We start from the raw sequence: 22,385 nt of genomic DNA, 5'->3' as shown, positions 1-22,385 counted from the left end.
CTCCTCCTCCCCCGTCCTCCCCCGCCAAGGTCACGTGACCCCGGGGGTTACTCCCCTCCCCCCGCCGAAGTCACGTGACGGCCCGCCCAAGGTCATGTGATCCCGTCCCCTCGAGGTCACGTGACCCCCCGGACCTCTGCCCTCCTCCTCCTCCTCCCCTTTGTCTAGTATGGTTCGGGGGGGGGGGGTCACGTGACCTCGGGGGAGGGGGTCACATGACTTCAGCGGGGGGTCACGTGGCCTCGGGAGGGTCACGTGACTACCCCCTCCCCTCCCCCCCCCCCCCCCCCCCGAGATCACGTGGCCCCCGCGAGGGGAAGAGGAGAACGCAGGGGAGCAGGGAGGATGAGCAGGGCGGACGAATCCGAATTTTCATTTCTCCGAAAAATTATTTTAAAAGACTCTTATCTCTTATCCCTCGGCCGGCTTCGGCTTTCCTGCTGCACGGTTGAAAAACCCTGCAGCAGAAAAATAATAGAACAAAGAGAAGCTAAAAGCTGCTAAAGTGCGTTCATGTCTTAAAAGTTGCGCACGGTGCGTCGATGCACAAGGCACGTGCAACGTGCAGACTTTGGAAAGATCATGGCGGCACAGTGCACATTCAAACTAGATTTCAGATGCCATGTTACAGTGGCCATGTTCTTCCCAGAATTGGTGCACGGCACGTGTCTCGAGCATTTCCACAACAATCAATGCAGCCACTTTTCTCAGGATGGACGGGCTTTAGCAGCTGCTGCTAAACGTGCTGCACGAGCAGAGGGTCAGCACCGCCGGCGCCGTGATCCAGCATGAGTGATATCACAAAGACGACGACGACGAGACGTAATCAGGCAGTTCTTTTTTCACAAAATGAGCGAGTCAGATGAAGCAGCTGCTGCTAAACGCGCTGCCCGAGCAGAGGCTCAGCGCCGCCGGCGCCAAGATCCTGCAGTGCGTGCCGCCGAAGCTGAAGCTAAACGGCACCGTCGACAAGACCCGGAAGTGCGCGACGCCGAGGCAGAGGCTCATCGCCGCCGCCGAGAGCAGCCAGAAGTGAGCGCTGCTGAAGCTCAATCTAAGCGCCGTCGTCGAGAGGACCCTGAAGTGCGCGACGCCGAAGCAGAAGCTCATCGCCGCCGTCGAGAGCAGCCAGAAATAAGCGCTGCTGAAGCTGAATCTAAGCGCCGCCGTCGAGACCACCCGGAAGTGCGCGACGCCGAGGCAGAGGCTCATCGCCGCCGCCGAGAGCAGCCAGAAGTAAGCGCTGCTGAAGCTGAATCTAAGCGCCGCCGTCGAGACCACCCGGAAGTGCGCGGCGCCGAGGCAGAGGCTCATCGCCGCCGCCGAGAGCAGCCAGGAGTGAGCGCCGCCGAAGCGGAAGCCAGAAGCCGCTATCGAGAGGACCCGGAAGTGCGCGACGCCGAGGCAGAAGCTCATCGCCGCCGCCGAGAGCAGCCAGGAGTGAGCGCCGCCGAAGCGGAAGCCAGAAGCCGCTATCGAGAGGACCCGGAAGTGCGCGACGCCGAAGCAGAAGCTCATCGCCGCCGTCGAGAGCAGCCAGGAGTGAGCGCCGCCGAAGCGGAAGCCAGAAGCCGCTATCGAGAGGACCCGGAAGTGCGCGACGCCGAAGCAGAAGCTCATCGCCGTCGCCGAGAGCACCCAGAAGTAAGCGCTGCTGAAGCTGAATCTAAGCGCCGCCGTCGAGAGGACCCGGAAGTGCGCGAAGCCGAGGCAGAGGCTCATCGCCGCCGCCGAGAGCAGCCAGGAGTGAGCGCCGCCGAAGCGGAAGCCAGAAGCCGCTATCGAGAGGACCCGGAAGTGCGCGACGCCGAAGCAGAAGCTCATCGCCGTCGCCGAGAGCACCCAGAAGTAAGCGCTGCTGAAGCTGAATCTAAGCGCCGCCGTCGAGAGGACCCGGAAGTGCGCGAAGCCGAGGCAGAGGCTCATCGCCGCCGCCGAGAGCAGCCAGGAGTGAGCGCCGCCGAAGCGGAAGCCAGAAGCCGCTATCGAGAGGACCCGGAAGTGCGCGACGCCGAGGCAGAAGCTCATCGCCGCCGTCGAGAGCAGCCAGGAGTGAGCGCCGCCGAAGCGGAAGCCAGAAGCCGCTATCGAGAGGACCCGGAAGTGCGCGACGCCGAAGCAGAAGCTCATCGCCGCCGTCGAGAGCAGCCAGGAGTGAGCGCCGCCGAAGCGGAAGCCAGAAGCCGCTATCGAGAGGACCCGGAAGTGCGCGACGCCGAAGCAGAAGCTCATCGCCGTCGCCGAGAGCACCCAGAAGTAAGCGCTGCTGAAGCTGAATCTAAGCGCCGCCGTCGAGAGGACCCGGAAGTGCGCGAAGCCGAGGCAGAGGCTCATCGCCGCCGCCGAGAGCAGCCAGGAGTGAGCGCCGCCGAAGCGGAAGCCAGAAGCCGCTATCGAGAGGACCCGGAAGTGCGCGACGCCGAGGCAGAGGCTCATCGCCGCCGCCGAGAGCAGCCAGAAGTGAGCGCTGCTGAAGCTGAATCTAAGCGCCGCCGTCGAGAGGACCCGGAAGTGCGCGACGCCGAGGCAGACGCTCATCGCCGCCGCCGAGAGCAGCCAGGAGTGAGCGCCGCCACAGCGGAAGCCAAGCAAAAGGCAAGGATCGCTAAGCCTGACGGTGCAACAAAAATTTTCCAACGGCTGTTTAGAGACAACCCGTTCGGGAGCGTATGTTCAGTCTGTGATCGGCTCTGGTTCCAAAACGACTTGCAACCGCTACCGGACAGATGTCACGAGACCCTAGAGCAATCATTTCCAAACTCGGACCTAACCCAATTCAAACTGTGCTCCACCTGCATACAATCAGTGCACAAGGGTCATATTCCTCATCTTTCCTCAAGTAACGGTTATGTATATCCCCCGAAACCAGCCCACCTCCCACAATTGAACGCGGTGAGTGAGAGACTCATATCTCCACGAATTCCTTTCATGCAACTGCGACGGCTGATGCACGGTGGAGGTCAACACGGCATTAAGGGACCAGTAGTGAACGTCTGTGTTGATGTGGACGACATGGTGACAATGTTGCCTCGTGCCATCGAACAAGACCGAGCCCTCAATGTACATTTGAAGCGCCGTATGCTTGCGAAGACGACGTACCTGGCAGGGGCAGTAAAAAAATGTGATCTGCTGCCGTGGCTTAAGCTGCTGTGTGATAGCACGCTGTACAAGCATTATAATATAAAGTGCGATTTTGCCCGTTTGGGGGATATCGTAGAAGTGGACGAACACGACGAGATCGAGTTGCTCCCGCAATGCTCAGACCTCAACGATCCGATCCAAGTGGCTACAGCCATGACTCTGGCTCAGCACACTCTCGTATGGGACGAAGACAAGTTTCTAGCGATTGCGCCAGGTGAGGGAAAAAGGCCCGTGAGCATCCTTTACGACGAACACGCAGAGGAGCTCTCGTTCCCACAGATCTATCTCGGTGAGCCGCGCCGAGTAGATGCCAGCGCAAAACCGACAGTCTTCACACACGCCATGAGTGAGATCCGCAGATCAGACCGTCGAGGGGCCACACCGCAGCACGTACTGTACATGGCCATGAAAGTGTTTAGGCACCGAGTAGCCGGTGACATGTGTGTGGCCTTCCGCAACATAAAGGCACTGGAAACACTAACGAAGCAACAGTTGCTCGACAAGGATTTTGTGCAGCAAGCGGTCGAGCACGACATGGCTTTCATGCATGGTATACCCAACACCGTGCAGTACTGGACAAAACGCAAGAAAGACCTCTTTGCTATGATACGGCAGTTGGGTAAGCCGACCGCGTTCCTCACTCTTTCTGCCTCGGAAATGCACTGGCCCGACCTTTTGCAGTTGCTTCAACGCCTTCGGTTGAAGCCCGGCGAGATCGAAGTACCACTGGAGCAAATGAACAGCATTTATCGAGCTCAGCTAGTAAATGACGATCCCGTGGTCTGTGCCATATATTTCGACCGATTGGTACGTGTCATTCTCAACATTCTCCGCAACACCCGTGTATCGCCTTTTAGGCCGTACACAGTCGTCGACTACTTTAAGCGGATCGAATTTCAGCACCGCGGGTCGGCACACGCGCACATTCTCCTTTGGCTTCATAACGCGCCCAACGAGGAGCTCTCGATGCTCATGCCCCAGACTCTTGAAATAGCCAACGTTCTGCTTTCCATCGACAACGGATGCTTGAAGCGGGAGCGGACTCAGGTGCACCAACACACGCATACCTGCTACAAGCACAACACCACCAGATGCCGCTTTAACGCGCCTTTTATGCCCATCGATGAATGTATGGTTGTAGTGCCTTTCCCCACTATGGACAATGAAGCGCAGAAGAAGAAAATCGAGAGCCTCCTAAACAAGTACGAGGCCATGCATCAGGCCCTGGAAACGACAAATTATGACTCCATGGAGCAGTTTTGGGAACATCACGGTGTCGCGGACAAGGCGGAGTACATTTCTGTTCTCCGAGCAGGCACTCCTCGTGCCACCATCATGCTACCCCGTACTGTGCAGCAAAAGTGGGTGAATTACTTTAACCCATGGGTTGCATCAATTCTCGATTCTAACATGGATCTTCAGATCGTCCTCGACACGTACGCGTGTGCTGCCTACGTGGTGGAATATGTAAACAAGGCCAACCGAGGTATGTCGAACCTCAATCGAGCAGTGCAAGAAATTGTCAAGGAGAAGGGGGATATGGCCTATTCTCAGGCACTGAGACATCTAGGTGTGAAAATGTTGAATGCCATTGAACTGTCCGCACAGGAGGCCGCATGGTGTTTGCTCAACCAGGATATGTCGGAGGCGAGTCGCAAAGTTGTCTTCGTGAACTCTGCATGGCCCGAGGAGAGGACGCGCATTCGGAAGTCTAACGCTCAGATGGCGCAGGAAGGCTTAGTAGAATCAAGCACTGATGTATGGAAACGGACGATGATCGAGCGCTACGAAGACCGCATTCCCGAATTGGAACCTGTTACTCTAGCAGAGTTCGCTACCGAGTACAACATATATACCTACAGAAAGAGGAATCAGCGACGGATACTTCGCTACCGCGGTTACTCCGTAGACGATTCAGTCAACTTCAAGCGAGAACATGTCCTGCTTTTCTATCCATTCCGCAAAGAAGTTGACATCTTAGACCAAAACTGTTTCGAGCGTCTGTATGAGCAAAACATCGACGTCATTCTACAGAACAAGGCACGGTACCACAGTGACGTAGACATTGAGCAAATTCGTGCCGTTTGTAATTCCATGCTCCAGTCAAATGACGGGGAACATTGTGCCACTTCTGAGCTCCCAGATGTGAGACTGCACCCGATGGCCATGGAAAACGACGACTCCGATCTCCTAGACATCGGTATGGTCCAATCCAATGCCCCGTTTAAGCAGTGCCCCGCCGTCTGCACGCGCCAAGACGTCATGAGCAGAGATCAGTACCTGGACACAATGCGGAAGACGAATGAGGAGCAGTACGAGATCGTCCGAGAAGTCGTGCATAGACTCACTATACCGGACTCTCCGCCACTACAAATCTTCTTCACGGGAGTGGCTGGATGTGGGAAGACATTTGTACTGCGTCTCATCATGGACGTCTACAACAGATATTGCAACCCTGCTGGTTCAGATAATGTAAACGCCTATGTTGCCTGTGCTACAACTGGAAAAGCGGCGGTCGCGCTTGGTGGAATAACTGTACATGCAGCGTTCAGACTTACCATCAATAGGGATGGCGGACTGCGGGACAACGAGTTGAACACGTTCCGCTATGCGTTCAGGAACGTCAGGTGCGTGATTATCGATGAGGTTAGCATGATGTCCGCCGACATCCTTCAGAAAGTGGACTCGCGACTCCGCATCATCACTTGCAAATACCTAGAGCCTTTCGGTGGGTTAGACATCATCCTCTGCGGAGACCTGCGCCAGCTTCCCCCCGTTCGTGCCGCCGAGGTTTTCAAGCGCGTCAAGACGAACAGTGTGTTTAACACCGAAATCGCATGGCACCATTTGTCATACTTTGTCCTCACGAAGGTCGTAAGGCAAAGCGATCTCAGGTTTTCCACCATACTTACCAAAATTGGAGACGGTGCAGAATTGGATTCCGAAGAAATCGCATTGATCCAGAGTCGCTTCGTCACGCAACAACAAGCAGAAACGTGTTGTCCCGGTGGCATCCGCTTGTACTACTCCAACAAGGAATCGGACTACTACAATACGAACACGGCCATTGCAACCGAAGATAATCGTGTGGCATGTCCGGCACGGGACACAATCGTTGGATTCAGGTCTATGCAGGAGAAGACAGAGGCAATGCGCAAGGCCGAAACGCTGCCCAAGGCCGAACTCGGAAACCTGCCAGCTAATATAATGCTATGCATTGGAAAACCATATATGCTCACACTCAATGTCGATGTTTCCGATGGTCTGGTCAATGGCTCTGTTGGAATACTGCAGTACATACAATACGACACGCTCCGAGAGCCGGAACGCATCTGGCTGCATTTCGGTGAGCTTGGTTCCAAAATTGCGATTGGAACCGTGGCGGCCGCAAAATCCCGGCAGTTACGGGCACTCGACAGAAATATTCAGCAAAATTGGACACCTATCGAAAGACGCACAGTCACTTGCGTCATTGATAAGAAGTCAAGGATATCCCTGAGGAGATGCCAGCTACCCGTTGTGCAAGCAAGTGCTATCACCATTCACAAATCACAGGGAGGCACGTATGAAAACGTGGTGTACTCGTATGCCAAGAGTCATCCACAGAAATTGGTATACGTGGCACTGAGTCGTGCTACAGACATCAACGGGCTCTACCTCACCAATGTGGACAATGACTTTACGTTCTACCACGGCAAGCCCAATCCTGACAGGGTACTACTTGATGAGTTTCGTCGGCTGCAGTCACACAAACTCCAAACTGTCACTGCTAAGTGCTACGCAATGATTAAGCAACCGCACTTGTTCTCGGTCGCCGCACTTAATGTTCGCTCTCTGCCGGCGCATTCCAAGGACGTGCACCACGACCCCATCCTACGCCATGCATCTGTACTTTGCCTCTCGGAAACGTGGATGGATCCAAAACAGGCGGTAGAAATCATGGACTACCAGTACTGCTGCGGCGTCAGTAGAGAGCACAACAGAGCGGCAGGGGTGGCCATCTACGTGTGTAAGGGTCTGTCTGTGGTACCCATCGAGATATTTGGAACGTCAGACGAAGTTGGAGAACTTTGTGGCGCCAAGTTCGACAACGGCTTGGTAGTGGTGGCTCTGTATATCTCGCCTACAGCAGTCACCAAAGATATCGTGCATTTTCTGCGACTTGCGTTAAGCACACGTGGGTCCACACCCATGTTAGTAGTGGGGGACTTTAATGCAGACTTAAAAAAGAATAAGAACTTCATACCACTTATGCAGGAAAACCTCCCATTTCTCTCCCTCGTAACAGCTCACACCGCTGTGACGACCTCTCGAAACACGTGCATAGACCTCGTCTTTCAAAATCAGCCTTTGGTCCATCACCTGGAACACATATCCTGTCACTTCTCAGATCACAAGGCTTCCTTCATAACAATCAAGGACTGGGATAAGAGTGCTATTTAAAGCACCAGTATAGGAGGAGCTTGCTCTATATTTGTATATATTGTGGGGATTTTGGACGCCGAACTTTGGCGACGATATGGACTGCACGCTAGGAAGAAAGGAGGAGGAGAAGAACGAAACCTGGGAAATTGTTCCCTCCGACGGTCTTGCGTACCTTGAGAGGTGTTAGGCGGGCCACTCGGAGGGGCATCTACCAGCTTCGTTATCAGTTGGAGCGTGCAAGTCGTACAAGACGAAGAGGAGGAGGAGGACGGTGAGGTTGAGGAGGAGGAGGAGAGGAGATGCCAGATACCTGTTGTGCAAGCAAGCGGTCTCATCAATCGTAAATCACATTGGAGCTTCCAGATCTGACAAATATATTCCCTTTCTCCGTACAAGCGGTGAGCAAAAATACCACATTATATTACATAGTTCAGTACGGTATATCGCAAAATTCAAATACCTCAAGAGAGGAGGAGGAGCACGAGAGGAGGAGAAGGGGACGACGAGAGAGTACGGATGAGGAGGAGAGGCATACCCTCCCCTCCGTTCCCTCCCGCCCCCCCCCCCCTCCCCCTCTTGCTTGAAGCACATTTGGAACTTAGGGAATGTCATAGCTCGGGGCCTCTTCCTTCCTTTGCTACTGGAACTACACACTCTAAGTATCTAGAGCTTGAATATTTTTCATTCGAATTTAACATGGCCGACAGCATTGTTAAGACGTTCGACGAAAACATTGTAAACGTCATTAACACAGTTCAGACCGGCTTCGCTACATTTATTGTAGGTGTGTTCCAAGCATGTGACGACTTTCATGACCCTGTTTCATCATCAAGTACTGAAGTTCATCTTGTGCCAGATCTAAACAAATCACAACACCATGTTTGGGGTAAGTCCCTTATCAAGTTTAAGATGGTGTGCCTGCCTGTAGCTTCTCTAAAGTGTCTTTTTTTACGCTTGTTTCACTTATTATAAGTGTTTTTTTTATATTATACTCCGCCGAGTGCCCATCTACTAGGACGACGAAAACCATCCCAGTTTTTGTCTGGTGATCACGTCACCTTGAAACCCTTGTAAGCTTAGAAGTGAAAACGTTTTGCTGCTCACGCACAGCAGACAAAAAAAAGGTAGGCACCATTTTAACTTCTAACTGTCTAAGCAGGGATGTCAAGCATAAACCCTGGGAAGATTTGCCCACTGCTTAACTACATGCTTTTTTTTTCATGTCCTGGTTGGCTGCTACACTGGAGAGGCTGCTGAACATCGTACCACGGCGGCTGATCATGGCGTTCTAGTTAAATTAATAATGGGGTTTTCATCCAGGACGTAAATTGGAAACTCGCGGAGCAAACTTTAAGGCACATTGGTATAACAATTGCGTACGTTGGCTTTGTACGTTATTAGCGTAAACCTTGGCTAGATATGCAACGCAGTTTCCAATATACACCACGGTTTTTCCCCAATCAATAAAATTTCAAACCTCCAAAATATTTGTCCTGACTCTATATTTCAAAGCACAGCTCTTACGCGACCCTTTCCGGCTTCGGCGGCAAGGAGGAAAGCAGTACGAAGGTGGAGGAGGAAGGGGAGGAGAGACGAGGAGGCGGAGGCGAGGGGAGGGGAGGAGCTTGAAGGACGAGGAGCTGGTAAAGGAGAGGGAGGGGGAGCAGGAGGGGAGGAGGACTAGCAGGCATGATCACGAGGGAGGAGGAGGAATATACCCTCCACTCCTCCTCCTCAAGAGCTGCGCTCCAATTCGGCGTTACAGGAAGTTGTAAACGGCTTTCACTTTTTGTCTACGTTGACCAAGTTGCTGCCGGTCAACATTGGCCGGAAAGGTGCTGAGGACATTTTTAGGACTGGTGGCCGGGGATGAAAAGAGTAGTGAGTCCCAGGCCTCTACCGGACACTTTTTTGTCTTCGTTGACCAGGTTGCTGCCAGTCAACATTGACCAGACAGATGCTGAGGATGTTTTTAGGACTGGTGGCCGGGGATGAAAAGAGTAGTGAGTCCCAGGCTTCTACCGGACACTTTTTTGTCTTCGTTGACCAGGTTGCTGCCAGTCAACATTGACCGAACAGGTGCTGAGGATGTTTTTAGGACTGGTGGCCGGGGATGAAAAGAGTAGTGAGTCCCAGGCTTCTACCGGACACTTTTTTGTCTTCGTTGACCAGGTTGCTGCCAGTCAACATTGACCGGACAGGTGCTGAGGATATTTTTAGGACTGGTGGCCGGGGATGAAAAGAGTAGTGAGTCCCAGGCTTCTACCGGACACTTTTTTGTCTTCGTTGACCAGGTTGCTGCCAGTCAACATTGACCGGACAGGTGCTGGGGATATTTTTAGGACTGGTGGCCGGGGATGAAAAGAGTGATCAGTACTCTGCCTTCTACCGGGCACTTTTTTGTCTTCATTGACCAAGTTCATGCCGGTGAACATTGGCCGGATGAGTGCTGGTCACCTTTTTGAGGCGGGTGACCAGGGAGGAAACAAAGACTTGGTGGCCAAGCCCTTCCCGAACATAATTTGGTGATTGGTTGCCAATGGAAAAACTAAGACTCTGTGGCCGGGGACTTAATAGTGATCTTTTGGGGACCTTTGGCCAGCTGCTTTCCAGTGGCCGGGCTGGCCAGGCAGGTGCCGAGCAAAAATCAGGCATTGCCAGTGTCGGGCCAAAATTTTGTGCTGCCTGGGACTCTTCTTTCTCTCTCCTCATTTGTGATGGCAGACGTTGCGCTTTTCTTACTGGATTCAAAAATCTTCGAAGGTTTGCGAGCATTTTGACGAGTCTCATCTATGTTGAAAGTGTGAGGCGGTGTAAGCTGTTCTTCACAAGTAGTGTTTTCCAAAGCACCCAGGTAACCTATCACCCGATGTTTTGAAAGTAATTGAGTTCTATACAGTCCGAGGCCTTTTACTTTAAGATGCAATATCGTCGCTTTCTGGTGCATCAAGAACATCCACCTACTACCATCTCTGGACAGCATCCCCCTTTAAACCCAGACCAAGTTCCACGTGTTGCCTCTGCCCTTATGTCGCTGGCTTCGTCGTATCCCTTTGGAGGCTACAGCTGCATTCATCTGACGCAACTGCAGAATTTCTTCACATTTGGGAGGCTGGTCGACCCACGAACAATAACCGCACATTTGTTTTTCAACAACTTTCTTCCATTCTTTGTAGTAGAATCTTGATGAAGTTAAGCTGACAAGTGGCACCACCTTTCTGTAAACTATCAAGTAAATTGCATTGCCAAATTCGAACAGAGATGGCGCTAGAACTAAAAATGTCGCACTATGCCCCATGTTTTGCTTTTTCCACGTTTACTCTATAAATCTGCTTATGTCTGTTGGATATATCAATATTCGACTTGACCATGTTTATATAAAATAAAAGAAAATTCGATTCAGAAGCTACTGCAATTTTTTTATTGTTACACAGTTTGTGTGTGTTAACAAAAAAGAACACAGAGAGATATTGTCAACTGGTGGTATGTAACCTTGTAGTAAACTAATATTTTTATTGCACGACGCTTTTGGGACATTCTTTGTCACAAGGGCGAACACTAAACAAACGAAGGGGTCGAGGAAGCATGCGTTGTTCTTGACGGCACGCGATTTTTCCAGCGAATGTACAGAGTACAGACGACACGACTGCACAATTCTCACATCGTCACACAAAAACTATCAAGAAAAAACGCTCGCATCGCCACGATTTTTCAAGGCGACTTGTCTCAATGACGAACGCTAAACGAATAAAGAGGAGCGTCCGGCACCGCATTCGTCGGTCTCGTCCAACGAGGCTTACGAGATCGTCCAGGCGGGGTCTGTTAGCAAGTCCACGACGACTAAGTTCGACAGCCTACGATCGCCGAATTATCACATCGCCGCACAAAGACTACCGCGCACAAAATCGGAGACCAGCACAGCTCTCCGACGTAAACCCGAGTCACTTCAAGACGTCGGGTATGACTTCAGCGAATATGACGTTGAAAAGAGCGCGCGCCATGTTGAAAAATATAGTTCACCAGTCTGTGGCAACGTTACTAGATTACCCCAGGTATGGAACCCCCGCGGAAGGAGGTGCCACCCCTTACAAATGGGAGGCGTAAACACTTTTTGGGCGGTCCGGGCAGCCACAGGTCGACTTTCTTCCGATACCTTATAACGTTACATGCATAACGTGAGTCGGCGCATCAAGTACAAGATTGGGTCCGCACATTTCACGTCAAGCTCAGCTGTGCGATTTCATATAAGCGAGATAGCTGCTGACGCCTGACCGTTATCGGGCACGGACGCCTCCCATTTTGGTTACACCATTTCCGGACACTTGGACTGACCCTACACTGACTTCCTGCTAGCACCTCCAAATAACCGTGCTGCCAGCTGTAGCCCACTTCTTGAGCGGTCCAGGCAGCCACAGGTCGACTATCTTCTGTTACCTTATAACGTTACAGGTACGTTGCATTTACACACGGTACCATCTTTTGTAAGCCGCACCTGGATCGCTCAAGTGAGAGTTCTGCCATGCTTTTCTGTGTGTGCAAGCGCTATTTTGAGTTCAAATGGGAGACAAACAATCAGTCACTCTTAAACAAGTTGCTAAACTTCTCGCTGACCTCTGTACCAAAGTAGACGCCAACAATTCAGAAATTAAAAGCGAACTGCCTAGCGTAAATTCGTCCAATGCAGCTATACAGCATGAAATTGCAGGCGTGCAAACTTTGATGTCTTTTATAAATGCCAATTAACTTTGATGGATTTAAAACTGTGGTCAAAGAAATGCAAACTGATATAGCCACGCTAAAGCGTGAACAACTGCGGACCCGCAAAGACTGTACTGACCTACACAATCAGCTTTCAGAAACGAAGAAAGAACTGATAAAGCTAAAACAGTACAGCAGGCGGAGCGACATCGAGATGGTTCAGTCTGCCTAAATACAGTTGGGGCGTCATTTGTTATAATAAAATCTAATGGATGTAGAATAAAGATGAGAAAATATAGCCTAAATAAGCATAACACAATTTTCGAGCCAGAAGCAATAGAAATCCTGAAAGCAATAAAATATTTAATAAATCTGCAACCAACACGACTAATATTTTTACGGATAGTTTATCTGTACTGCAAACATTAAAAAACCCTGCCAATCTATATGAATTATACAAGTCAATTAAAAATCAAATCAGAGTATTAGATACTCAGTGCAATACTCGATTTAATTTTGTTGAAGGCCATTCAGATAATTTAGGTAATGATTTAACTGACCTTTATGCGTCATCTGCTAAATATTGCCGTACGCGCAGCTGGCCAAGTAGGCGACGCGCGCTTGGCCTAGCGGTTATTGTGCCTGCCTCCCACGCGAAAAGCCAGGGTTCGATTCCTGGGAGCGACGCATCTTTTGTTTATTTCTGCAATTTAGTGCTCTGGCGGAGGTCCTGCGTACCGCATGTCCGTGCAGCGCTCCCCTACGAGGTCCCGCAGGGCAAGTCCGAACCCAAGCCATCGAGGACCCAACGAAGACCAGACCGATATCCGATCAAGTTGTTGACCTTGGCCACCCCCGGAATTAGGACCCTTGCCACCCAAGACCGAGCCGAAGAAGACGACGATGGCAAACCAGGCGCAAACCCTGACCGCTTCTGCCGTCGTATACCTGCCCGCCACACCCAGAACTCCGGCGGCTTTCCTCGGAGACGTCCACGAAGATATTGAAGACTGGCTGCAACACCATGAACGTGTCGCCCGCCACAACGGATGGACGACTGAGCAATGCCTCCACAATTTCTACTTCGCGCTCGAAGGAACTGCGAGGCATTGGTATGAAAACCACGAAGCGTCCTTCACTATGTGGGAGTCCTGCGCCGCCGAGTTGAAGCGAACGTTCCTCAACCACCACCGTCGGCAGCGAGCGGAGGACCTTCTCCAAACAGGGGCGTAGGGCCCACACGAAAGCGTGACCGGTTTCGTTGAGGATGTCATGCGCCCATGTGCCCGAGCCGATCCGGAGGCAGCCGAGGAGAAGAAGCTTTGCGTCCTCATGCGTGGCGTGAAGGCTGAAATTTTCGGGGGCCTTGTCCGCGATTCCCCCCGACAACCGTCGACGGTTTTGTGGCTGAAGCCACTAACACCGAGCGCGCGCTGTCGGCCCGAGCAAGCCATTATCATCGACTCGCCGGCGTGCCTGCTCCTCCAACTGTCGCATTTTGCCGACTGGACCTGAGCACCGCCGGTGTCGACGGCCGGAAATTGTCCGTGACATCGTTCGGGAAGAACTCCGCATGATTCTCCCCGCCGCGGATCGCCCATCCTCACTGTCGCTCGCCGAGGTTGTTCGAGAGAAGGTTCACAGAGCCTTCGAAACTGAAGTCCTGATCAACATGACGACGCCACAAGTACCGACGTTGAGCTACGCCGCCATGGCCCGACGACCTCCGCAAGCTGACCGCCAAGCCACGGCGCTACCCCAGCGAGACACACCGACGCCGTTACATCCTCGACGCCCGGAAGGAGAAGTCCAGTATGTCCGCCCGGAACGACTATCGCCGAAGAAAACCGACGTGTGGAGGATGCCCGATCGATGCCCGTTGTGCTACCACTGCGGGGAAGCCGACCATATCTACCGCCGCTGCCCCTACCGGCAAATAGGGCTGCGTGGCTTCCATCCGAACGATCCACGTCCACGCTACGATGAACGACCGCGGGAGATCGAAGACTACCTCTGACAACCTCAGTCTCCCCCGCTTGCAGCTCGCCGCGTGTCCCGGTCGCCGTCGCCACGACGTCCATCTTCGCCGATGCACCGACCCCGACGTGAAAGCTTGTCGCCCTTTTCTCCTCGCCGGGGAAACTAGGCACGGCAACTTCTGGAGGTAGAGTTGCCGAAGACGACCGACGTTAAGAGCCTGCACGAACGTCGGAGGGCCCCCACTTAAGTACCACAAGAAACCGAAACGACGCTCCTGCAACGGTGAAGAATAACCTACACGTCGTTATCGACGGCCACGACGCGTCGGATCTCGTAGACACTGGAGGAGACTACTCCGTCCTGAGTCGGAGGCTTTCCCAACGCCTTCGGAAAGTGACGACGCAGTGTGATGGCCCACAGATACGGACCTCCGGGGGACATCTCATCACGCCAGTCGGAAGATGCACTGCTCGCGTCGAGATCAACGGCGAGGCGTGTACTGTGAAATTCGTCATTCTACAAGACTGTGCCAGAGACGTCATTCTCGGCATGGACTTCTTGTGTGAATACGGCGCTGTCATTGGACCTCGGTGAGAGCAGTTTGACGCTTCGCACGCCTGTTATGCTTTCAGGGAAGCCCCAAACAGCGAAAGCCGCCGCCCGAGTCGCTGCCTTCCACGTGAACCTGCCGCCGTGGTCAAGTGTTCTCTAACCGTCGTGACCGATGCAGCCACCCGCGGCGACGTTCTTCTGGAGGGAAACCTTCAATTCCTCCTGGGAAGAGTGATAGGCATTCGCCCGGACCCAGAGCAGACTCGCACTGTCGCAGTGTTTCCAGCGCCGACAGACAAGAAGGCCGTGCGCAGGTTTCTGGGACTATGTGCCTACTATCGGCGCTTCGTTCGGGATTTCGCAAAGATTTCTGCACCGCTCACAAACCTCACGAAGGACACCGAGAAGTTCCAATGGGCCGAAGAGCAGCAGCAGGCATTCGACGAGCTGAAGCGACAATTCCAGACTCTGCCAGTTCTTGGACATTTCGATCAGGATGCGGAAACCGAGATTCACATGGACGCGAGTAACGCAGGACTTGACCCGGTACTGGTTCAACTACAAGAAGGCACCGAGCTAGTCATCGCCTAAAAAAATTGGGTCGTGTGTGTGTTTATACAGCCTAGAACTTGGTCTGCCTCACAGGGGCGACGAGTCTCCCAGCTGTAGATGAGAAATTTAGCCAGTGCGGCACAACCGCTAGCCTGGGGTCTTTAACGTGCACCACGCAGTAGTGATACACGACCGCACGCCGGTACGATGCTCATCCAGATCGAAACGGGCAGGGGTACGCAAGGCAGACACTGTCCAAGGCGGAGGAAAATTACTCCCCGACTGAGAAGAAATGCCTTGCGGTTTGGGCAATCACAAAGTTTCCTCCGTACTTGTACGGGAGCCCGTTCCGCGTAGTCACGGACCACCATTCGCTATGCTGGGTTGCCAACCTCAAGGACCCTTCAGGACTCTTCGCTCGATGGAGTCTCCGACTACAAGAGTTCAACATGACTGTGGTCTACAAGTCAGGCCGCAAGCCCAGCGATGTCGACTGCCTGTCTCGAGCGCCCATCGAAACATCCTTCCGGCAGCAGCGACGACGATGAAGACGAGTGCTTCCTAGGCGCAGTGAACACCGACGACATGGCACGACGTCAACGAGACGATCTTGAGCTGTGCGCACTAACAGAGCACCTAGAAGGGCGCGGGAGTACCATGCCACGTGTTTTCTCACGAGCCCTGTAGACCTTCGTCCTGCGACAAGGTGTACTCTACAGAGAGAACTTCAGGGAAAACAACTTGTCATGGCTGCTGGTAATCCCGACCGACCTTCGAGAGGAGATCTTCTAAGCCTGCCGCAACGACCCGATGCCCGGACACCTTGGTTACAGCCGGACACTGGCCTGTATTTGTGAAAAGTATTACTGGCCCAAGCTCTTTAAGATCGTCCACCTATACACACGATCATGCCACGTGTGTTAGCGACGCAAGAAACCTCGGACGAGGCCGGCCGGGCTCCTGCAGCCAATTTCTCCTCCAACTGCAACCTTCCTGCAGATCGGAATGGATCTAATTGGCCTTTTTCCACCGTCCACGTCGGGAAACCGCTCGATCGTCGTCGCCACAGATTATCTCACGCGGTATGCCGAAACGAAAGTCCTTCCTTCAGGGACTGCTGTGGAAGTTGCCAAGTTTTTCATCGAATCCATCGTCCTCCGGCACGGCGCTCCCGAAGCCCTGATCTCAGACCGTAGATCATCATTCGTGGCCCAGCTGATGCAAGCAGTCCTCCGTCTCGGCCACACCAGCCATCGTCACACCACGGCGTACCAGCCGCAGACCAATGGGCTGACAAAGAGACTCAACAAGACCATCGCCGACATGATCTCCATGTACGTCGACGTCGAGACCACCAGGTTGACACCCTTTCAACTGGTTCATGGTCGCAAAGTAACGACAATGCTGTACGCGATGTTACCCCACGGACCGGCTGTCAACGGAAGGGCGACGCCCAGGTGGTTGCCCAACGGGCAGAAGAAGTCCGTCAGCTTGCCAGACTGCGGATCAAAGCCCAACAACGCGTCGACAGTGGCCGCTACAACCTTTATCGTCGGGACATCCACCTCCAGCCCGGAGACAGGGTATGGGTCTGGACTCCGATCCGGTCGCCGTAGTCTCAGCGAAAAACTCCTGAAACGGTATTTCGGACCCTACAAGGTACTTCGTCGATTTATAGATCTGAACTACGAGGTGATGCCCGACGGAACAAGAACAACATCACGCCGTCCACCACAACCTGACGTAGTCCACTACGTGCGCCTGAAGTCGTATTACGCTCGGTAGGACTTTGGACGTTATGCGTTCCAAATGACTCTTTAGTTTACCGTTCTTTTTATTTGCCTTGTTTTGTTAGGTTTTTTGTCGGGGCGATGCAGTTTTTTAAGGGGGGAGTAATGCCGCGCGCGCAGCTGACCAAGTAGGCAGCGCGCGCGTGGCCTAACGTTTATTGTGCCTGCCTCCCTCGCGAAAAGCCAGGGTTCGATTCCTAGGAGCGACACATCTTTTGTTTATTCCTGCAATTTAGTGTTCTGGTAAATTCGAGAATCCTGTTGGCGTGTTCGAGATTTGAATGTTTTACGCGTCGAACATTCTACGTCGCTCATTCCAGAAGCCCAAGCGTGTACATAAGGGGCTTCGCATGGCGAGCCAAAGTCAGTTTCGCCTCAGCGTTCGATCCTGCTGCTTCGCCGCCTTCGATGCCCGCGACGCTTTGTTGTTATCTTTTTTTTCCCTTTTTATTTGTGTGCTCAAGTTCGCCCCATTAAACGTTTCAGTTTCCCCAGTTATTCTTGGTTCCATTACCTCTTCATTCGTGACAATTATCATGATATATTTGCCCCCCTTAAACAAACAAAACAATACGCAAAAACAGAAGTAATTTTAAAAGTGAATGGTTCATGGTATGCAATGCAATGATAGGGAGCAGGGGTCGGCAACCTTTTGCAGCGGCTGGCCGAGCCGTCACGAATGCTACACGGAGGGGCCAGGCGCCAAGTTACGAAGGTGGAAAGGTGGGGGGCAGGCGAAGAAAAGGCGAAAAATTAGTGGAGGCGTCTTTTGCTCAAGTTTGGGATGCTAAATAATGCCGATTGGAAGTGCTCCTTCTTCCTGTCTAACCCCATTTGGGGTCAAAACTGCCGTGTGGTCCTTAAGTCTGTGTGAGAAAGTGGCAGGGGCGATGCTTTTTTTGGTGTCGTGCCGGGCGCCGCATAAAACTGCAACGCGGGCCACAGGTTGCCCATCCCTCATATAGAGCATTTATTTTTAACTTGTCCGAATCTAAGAAAACAAGCTAATTCATTAAATATTACAAACTTGAATGCAGCTTGAACACAAAAATTAATTCATTCACTCTCGAAGGTGGAAATAACGTTAAAAATGATAACAACAGTAAATGATTCATTCATTAATTTGTGTATTTTTTTGTTCTCATGAACAGCTTTCGTATTTGTAATGATGCACAATTAACATACAGAAAAAAGGAAGAATAATTCTACAGATTGACGAGGGAAAACTTGAACGCAATAAAAGAGGGGTTAAATTTGATAGATTTTAAGAGAAAAGTTGAACGCTGCAAAGGATGGGTTAAAAACGTCAATGCAGGAAGCATCCAAATTATTAAACAAGGTCTGAATGCGTGTCATGGGGTAGGTTTGGAATAGTTGATTCACATATATTGGAGGAGAAATTCGATATTTCGAAACTGATAATATAGATTAAAGAAAACACTTAGAAAGGGGATCAAAATATAGAAATTAAAAGAAAAGACAAATATCATATGATAACATAAACCCATTATTCTTTAACACTTACAAAGCATCATGTCTTCACAAAACTAATACAAAAATCCCAGCACGAACAGAACGAAAACTCGAAAAAGTCCGAGCTTACTTTGGGTTGATTGAAAACAAAGTCCCGAAAAGGACATACGGTGAGGTCGAAGTCACGCCCAAACAAAAACTTTTTAATATTGAAGGAGACGGTAACATCGAAACTCCTGTTTTCCTATAAACTAACGAACCCAATTGCAGGCAAGAAAGTAGGAAATATCCCAGTGTTTGCGAACTTAAGGAGGATGGACTAGTTTCGCAGCCTGAAAAGGACTTAGTTTTGAATTAGTATAATGTGTATATAAAGGGGAACAAGGTCGGGCCCTGGAAAGGATTCTGTCTTGAATTACTTAGAGCTGTATTGAAGGGAACATGGAATAAAGAGGACACTATCACTGAGCAGACTATAAACCCCTATGGCTACATTTATTAATTATTTTATTTATTTATTTTGTCTTACCTGCCCAAAAACAACCATGCAGGTCTCCTCTTTGGTGCACAAATATATAATTATGAAGATAAGAAGAAAAACATAATAACTTTGAAGGGAGGTATTTATTCAAATCCATTCTCACGAAATGCTAGCTCTAGAATACGAAAAAAAAAAACAGTTTGGAACAATAATTTGGATTAAACCCATAGTAATAGAATAAAAAACATTTATACATTAATAAACCCAATAATACAGACTTGTTTTCTTTTGTTACAGATTAACCAATGAAGAGACCTCGTCGTCGTTTCAACCAAGACACAAGACCAACAGGCACAAAACTGAATGGAGAATATTTTAAAATACGCCATTATCGCCTAGATTTTCCACTCTAAAAAAATCGCGCTGATAAAACACAAGCCCGTACCCAATATCGTTGTCTGGCTGCTCGCTGTTTTTCTTTATTGATTGCTTTTAGATCAGTTTTATTTTTGGCCTTATTAGACCATATCTATATATGTTTAATTGGTTAAAACCTGCCATACCACTTAGTCGCGCGGGTAGAGAGACAAAGTTGATTCCTTTTCGTTTTAGATCTAACTTCGAGAATGTCGAATGTAAAATAAACCGCATCTAATAAAACCCATAAAAAATATACATATATAGTTGTTAAGTTTTGCGTAAGCTCGGTGGTTGTATATATCCGTGCAAAAAGTTAACGCCTCGCCGAATTCGACCACATTTTGTTACAGGGGTTCTACCTTAACTCGCAAAAGTTGCAGAACTAGAACCAATGTTTTCTACGAGAAGCGTGGGAATGAATCATTGAATAGACACAGTGCCTAACAGTCTTACAACAGTGAACTCCCAAAATGAACTGATAGTTGGACGAGAGACCTGAAGGGTCAAGTTGCTGACTCTTCGCATAACTCTATATATACCAAAAACAAAATTGCCAAAATCAAACAGTTGAGGTGTGGCTTGACCAGGAACACACGCTTTCGTCGGGTTCGTGGACTAGGCAGGTTGAATGTTATGTTAATGAGAATCCTCAACAACAGGTCGTCGGCAACCTTTTTTGCTGCCGCTGGCCAAATCGCCGCAAAACGAAGAAGGAGCGGAACGGACGGAGAAACGGAGTTGGGGGGGGAGTCAACTTATGCAGCCCTTGAGCTATGGAAACCACCTGGGCAGGCACACCTGCGAAAGATTTGCGGAACGCAGGTTTAGTAAGAGCCTATCCCTTCCGGCCAAGCAAAATAACGGTTGACCAAAGTTGAATTTTGTTTTATTCAAACAGTCTACCTATCAAAGGACAATAGGAGACTAGCCAAAGAGAACACAATGGAAGAAAGTTTCGCAGTAGACAGCTTACAATACTTATCTCATGCTATAGCTCACCAAGGTCTAGGACCGCGAGTTTCCATTTAAGATGCGAAAACAGGCGTTGTTCTTAGAACAATACATGGCGCATTGAGAAATTCTTTTGTTATATTCAGAACCTTTATTTCAAGTTATAATAAAATACAGACCAAGAAAGACACAATGCACAAGACAACGTCATGCGGTAGACTGCATTTACGTCAATGCATACGACACTTCATGTTTACCAGCTTCTACTTTTTGTTTTAGTACCGCATTTTTTTTTTGCTTTAATTATTGCTTATTTTTCAGGTCGTCCACCTGAGAGTTTAAACGATGAAGGTTGTGCTCGGATTAAAACGTGGAGATTTAGGTTATACTAGTAATAAACTTCTGGGTGAGCCTCGCCTCTAATAAAACTAATCGCAAAAGAAATCTAGTTGGCAAGTATTGCAAAGTTCGGTTGTCGTATTATTCCGGGCAAAACAATTAACTCCGCGTCGAATTCGACCACTTTTCCTTCAGGGGTTTTACTGTAACTCGGAAAAGTTGCAGACCTCCAACGAATGTTTTGTACGAGAAGCATATTAACAAGTCACTGAATAGACCCAGTGCTTAGCAGTCTTACAACAGTATAACTCACGAAATCAAACGATACGCTGGACGAGAAACTGATTGATTTTTACATACAACAAAACGGCAGTCCGCCATCAAAGCGAACTGCCGTTATTATCGGCGCCTATGTCACCGCGGTCTGATTGAAAGGGGGGGAGGACTCTCGAAATTGCAGATGACAACGGCAGTTCCTGTTCATGGGCTCACTCCTATGTGCTCCACATGAACAAGTCCTCACGTCAGCGCTAGTTCAAACGTAAGCCACCGCCCTATCGAAAAAATCCAGCATAACTTTTCACTCTCTGAATTACGGAACTGGAAAATTGTATCTGGAAACCTGAAATCCACATTGCTGACAAAAGAATACTTTATGAAAACCTGAAATTCAGATGGAATCTAGATAGATTTCCAATTTCATAATCCAGATAGCGAAACGTCATACAGTGGTTTTTTGTAGGGCAGTCACGCGCTCCTAGAAAAAACTACCACTCGCGTGGAGTTATTTAGTATCTGCATGACTGTGCACTCGGGTCGTCTCGTACGACATCCTTGACGTGGCTCAAATCCTTCTATCTTTGCACAGAGAGAGAGAGCAGTGCGAACTTATCACAAAGCCTGCGAAATATGGAGCAAGCGCCCGATTAAAACTGGGAGATAATTGTGGAGTATTGGGGGATAGTCTATGGCCACGTCCATGAGCAAAAATGCAAGAGCACACGGTTGGGTGCAGGCAGAAAGTTTTTAATTTCCCGCAAGGACCGACTTTCCTGTTTGGCAAAATATACATACCAGCACCCTCTCCGCCTAAAACGCCACCCCCTTCGAAAAAATATTGAATAGTCTAGAGCTCTGCTGCATATAACTAAAGCTTTCTCAAACAGCGGCTGTACTAGTGAAAAAAAAACGATACTAGCGTCCCCTTGCCTGAAAGCAAACGGGCATGAAGCCGTTTCTAAGCTTACACTGTACTAGGCTTCTGTGAAAAAAATAACAGCGTCGTTTGTCACCTTATCTCACATAATGCCAGCACACTTTATTGTCAATGGCTGCAATGAATAATTTTACGCAAAAGTTAGCGCCTGCTTTCTTTTATACAGGGAGTTCCGAAAAAAATAACCGTGTTTTTTGGCTTAGGTATTTAAACTATGCATCCCAGAAAGCTCATTCTCCGTGAGATTGTGAAAATAGCGGTTGGGATAGAACTCGGAAGTTTGATAACATGGCGTTTCCTGGACTGAAAGATAATTGACAAAACTTTAATTTCTCTACGAGCCGGTGTCCACCTAAGCCTAACTTGG

At 50.2% G+C, this 22,385-nt stretch overlaps 1 protein-coding gene across 1 annotated transcript; it reads left to right on the top strand.

Moving 5' to 3' along the window:
* Positions 1 to 2,250: 2,250 nt before the first annotated feature.
* On the top strand, positions 2,251 to 7,584 carry LOC120850894 (the record flags this gene model as incomplete). The annotated part of the gene is made up of 4 exons (XM_040223583.2): positions 2,251 to 2,322; positions 2,425 to 6,487; positions 6,782 to 7,156; positions 7,430 to 7,584. Coding segments are annotated over 4 exons (4,665 nt in total), but the record flags the coding sequence as incomplete, so codon positions are not given.
* Between the last annotated feature and the right edge of the window lie 14,801 nt (positions 7,585 to 22,385).

This window comes from Ixodes scapularis, unplaced genomic scaffold (assembly GCF_016920785.2).
Source record: "Ixodes scapularis isolate PalLabHiFi unplaced genomic scaffold, ASM1692078v2 ptg000312l_1___fragment_3__unscaffolded, whole genome shotgun sequence".
Classification (NCBI taxonomy): Eukaryota; Metazoa; Arthropoda; class Arachnida; order Ixodida; family Ixodidae; genus Ixodes; species Ixodes scapularis.
The sequence above is the reverse complement of the archived record's forward strand: the minus strand, read 5'-3'. Positions and strand labels throughout refer to the sequence as shown.